Genomic DNA, 3,855 nt, shown 5'->3' with positions numbered 1-3,855 from the left:
GGGAAAGAGTTCGTCCCTGTGAAGGAAGAGATTCAAACTGTTGGGCCTCCATCTAGGAGACGTTACCCAGATCATGGCGGTGTGGCAATCTTGTCGTGCCTGGTGCTGTACAAACATAGCAAAAACTTACACGAAGCACTGAGCCGCTGTCATCACCCAGTTCGGGGCCACCAGGAAACCTCCACAGAACTGGTTGTTCTTCCCTTGCAGATAGGCCACATAGGGTGTGGTGTGGGTCTTGGCTTCACCTCCTCCATCCATCCGATTCCAGGAATACTCTGCAAGGAACAGGATGGAGGATGAGGGGATCAGAGGACACAGGACACGCTGTCTGGGACTCTCTCCTCCCCAGCCCTCTCCCCGACTCCAAGCCGCTCTACTTACTGGCTTTGGCCATGGGGCGTGTCACCAGCAGGAGGGCAAGCAGGAGTTTCTGCAGGCGCTTCATCATAGCGTTCTTGGCTTCAGTGGATCCCTTGGAGATGAGGCTGCAGCTGGGGACTCTTCCTGCTCCCAGCAAGGTTTTATAGACTGAGACTAGACTCCAGGAAACCACAGAAGCCAGACTCATCTGATTAATCTATCTGCAAATTGCATGCCTCAGCAATCTGAGAGGGGAATTCAGTCAGCCTTAGCCTTGGGCATCAACCCACCTTCATCTTGGGCCTGATCTGAGGTATCTGATGTCCTTCTAAACCCAGAATCAATTTTAACACATTGCCTCTGAGCTGGAAGCTATAGCCATACCCACCCTCATCACTTTGTCTGCCAGTGGGCTTTTCCCTTGCAGCTCTTGTTGTTGTGCACTTGCAAACTCTCTTGATTTTTATCATGAGCCTTGCAAGAACAAGATTTCTTTCACTCGATGTACCAGTTCCAAAGATCGTGCAGTGGCAGTTGAGGACCCTCCTGCTCTTTCTCAGTAGATGTGGTCTGGGCTAATAGAGCAAAATCGGTGTGAGTGCATTTATAACACCACGCTGGTTATGGCTATGTGAGGGCAAGAAGTTGTTATGGCAGCTTCATGAGCACGGCCCACAGCAGTGTGACTGCGGTCCTGCCATGAGGTCTCTGTTCCGCACCAGCTGCTGACTTAGGGCTTTGCTTTGTATAGCAAAAGACACCATTTTAAGTGTTTCTTTCCAGATGTAATTGTTTGCCATTAAATCGGGGAGTTTGTTATCTCTTGCCAACCAATGTGAGAGAAGACAGGAGGACACTTCCTTGACCCTGGGGTAGGAGCTCACTTTCCCTCTGACACATTGAGGGTGGATGGAGACAAGGGATGCAGGTTTGGGATTCTGCCCCTTCACTAGCTGGACGTAGCCCGATGACACGTCTCCCTGAAGCTGGTCTTGCTCCTCTGGGAAGGGTCGTGTCCAAGTGCATCACGGCCAGCGCTGTCCCCACCCGGCAGGCAGTGCCAGGCAGTGATTTTTAAACGCCAAACAAATACCAGGTGCCTCTCTGCGGCGCGCGGCAGGGATCTGTCTTCCCTGGAGCAGGCCCTGCGGCAGCGGCACAGTGAGACGGGTTGCGCCGGAGGAAGGGCTGGTGACAAACCACTGAACGGACGGCCGTGTCCCCTTGTGTCCCCACTGGCACTGCCGCGTGGCTCCAGCGAAAGGTGGAAGATGGGCATGTCCAGGCACTTGCCCCAGCAGCAGCTCCTTCCTTAGCTGTGACGAGATGGGGCTGATACATCCCTGCTGCCCTCGCTGACTGCCGGTAAATTTGCTTTCCTACCTTCCCCCAGCGCCACAAGGCAAACCCCATTTTTACGCTGAAAGCTGCCATTCTCGTGCAAAGACTGCAGCCGCTGGAGCTTCAAGGAAAACCCTGCCGTGACAAAGATTTGTACTACACAGATAAGCAGTTGCAGCCTTTTCACTTGCAGATTTCCTAGCTGATAGCAGCTGTTAGCAGAAGCTCAAACCATGGACCCTTCTCAGTTTCCCCAGGGTGGCAGGGGTGCTGAAGGCAAAGGCAACGTCATTTCCCTTCATTCCAGGCAAGAACAGGAAGAACATAAGAGCAGACATCCAGGGCTGGACTGCAGGCCATCTCCTCCCTCTGCCGGAGGTGGCAACTGGGAACCTAGGAAAGACCATGAGAACAGGGCGAGCATCCCGTTCCCTTGAATTGCACAGTTTCTGTATGTTTAAAATTCCCCACTGGGTTTCCCCGCAGCAAACCAGTCTGGCCTCCTCGTGAACTTGCACAGACATCTGTCATCCTGCGCCAGAGAGTTCTGCAGCTCAGATATTTACCAATGCACTGTGTCTGCCCCTTGTCATCTCCTCCAGGAAAGCGCCTAGCACTCTCCTGTCTGTGTATGAGAGACCCCATCAGAAACTATCCGGAATGAAGGAGACTAGGGCTCAGAATTTAGGTGGGTTGCTTTACACCCAGTGCAGGCCATGGCTGGTGCAAGGTATTTGGACTCTAGTGCAGGGCTGTCTGAAAATGGTGCTAGAGCATCCTTGGTGGGGAGAAGCAGCTTGCCTCTCAGTATCACCTGTCTCGGGGAGAGCTGTAAGCCCTTTTTGTTTTGTGCTACTACTAGGATAGTCTCTGCTTGTGCTGTACTGCTAGGGCTGGGCTTGCCATCCTGGGAGGGACAGAAGGATGTCAACAAGCTCCAAAGCAGACAGCTCCCAGCGAGGACTTGCCCTTGCCTTCTCCAGGGAAGGAGTTGGGCTCTCCCACAATAGTTGGCATGGAGAGAAAGGAAGAAGTGGCATGGGGTCAGGTGCTTTTGTGAACACGGGTCCTTTACCAACCCTTTCAGTGCAATCCTTCCAGAGACTATATCACAGAATCACAGAATCACTAAGGTTGGAAAGGACCTTCAAGATCATCAAGTCCAACCATATCCATGTCTCTACCCAGGACATCATGTTGCTGTTCAGGAGATGGAGGACTGTGGCTGCTTGGAGAATGACAGAGGCAAAGACTGAAAGCACTGGTGTGCCACGGCTGGGACTTTGAGTATGTCTCCTCTACGGGATCCTAAAGCCCCATCCCTGGGGTCTCAGCTGCCACCTCTTCTACGCCCAAGGGGGAGCAGAAACAGCTCCCTTCACCTGCTGGAGCTTCTCACAGCTAAGAGAGCTGAAAAGATTAGCCTGGTTTCCCCGGTGACCCAGCCTGATGTCTTGGCTGCCCTATGTCCTAGGGTGCAATATCACCCAGGCACAAGGTCCCTGCAGAGGAGAGAGTCATTACTTTGCGGGGAATGGCAGCTTTTGGCCCCCGGTACCTGCTGGACACAGCACATGCTGGCTGCCAGCTGCTCCCAGGCAGGTGGTGATGTTACTGAGGTTGGTGGAAGGCGTGTGTGCACATCACCCTTCCCAGCTCGTTTCTACCTGGGCAGTTTCTCTTCCTGCGATGCACTCGGCCCCGTGACCCCAGGAAGGGTGACTGTAGCTCCTGTCCTGCAAGTCGGCCAGCAATTCAGTGGATGCAGGGCCACAGCTGCCTCTGACCCAGCAGGCTGACCTCTCACTTTGACCAGCTAGACCTTCCTTCCCTTCTCCCAGGGGCAAGGTATGAGAAAGGAGAAGACATACGCTGGGAAATGCAGCTCCTGAGTTTACTGTGGGTGTTTTAAGTGCAGCAAGGTTCAAGCAGGAACAGGGTTATCTCTGAAGGGAATGGGGTCTGTTGTAGCACAGCCTCTTTCTGGTGCCTTCTGGGATCCCTGTTTCTGTCAGGGTGACTTAACATGGCCCTGAACTGACTGCCTGAGATGGGCAGGGAATGGGACAGCCAGCAGCCTCAGAACAGAAAGAAAGGGACCCCTGAGCGCACCGACCAGGTCACCCAGGTTCCCAAGGAGAGAGGAGAGCG

General features: G+C 53.7%; 1 protein-coding gene across 1 annotated transcript in view; it reads right to left on the bottom strand.

The window, feature by feature from the left end:
* Nucleotides 1-448, bottom strand: part of LOC104622744 (granzyme K-like) — a gene marked incomplete at its 3' end in the record, with an annotated part of 1,989 nt that extends 1,541 nt beyond the window's left edge. The window contains 2 exon segments of the mRNA XM_010289621.1: nucleotides 131-278; nucleotides 385-448. Of these exon segments, the coding sequence (XP_010287923.1) occupies nucleotides 131-278; nucleotides 385-448 (212 nt within the window).
* Nucleotides 449-3,855: the final 3,407 nt, after the last annotated feature.

This window comes from Phaethon lepturus, unplaced genomic scaffold (genome assembly GCF_000687285.1).
Source record: "Phaethon lepturus isolate BGI_N335 unplaced genomic scaffold, ASM68728v1 scaffold29616, whole genome shotgun sequence".
Lineage (NCBI taxonomy): Eukaryota > Metazoa > Chordata > Aves > Phaethontiformes > Phaethontidae > Phaethon > Phaethon lepturus.
This window is presented reverse-complemented; position numbering and strand designations above follow the sequence as displayed.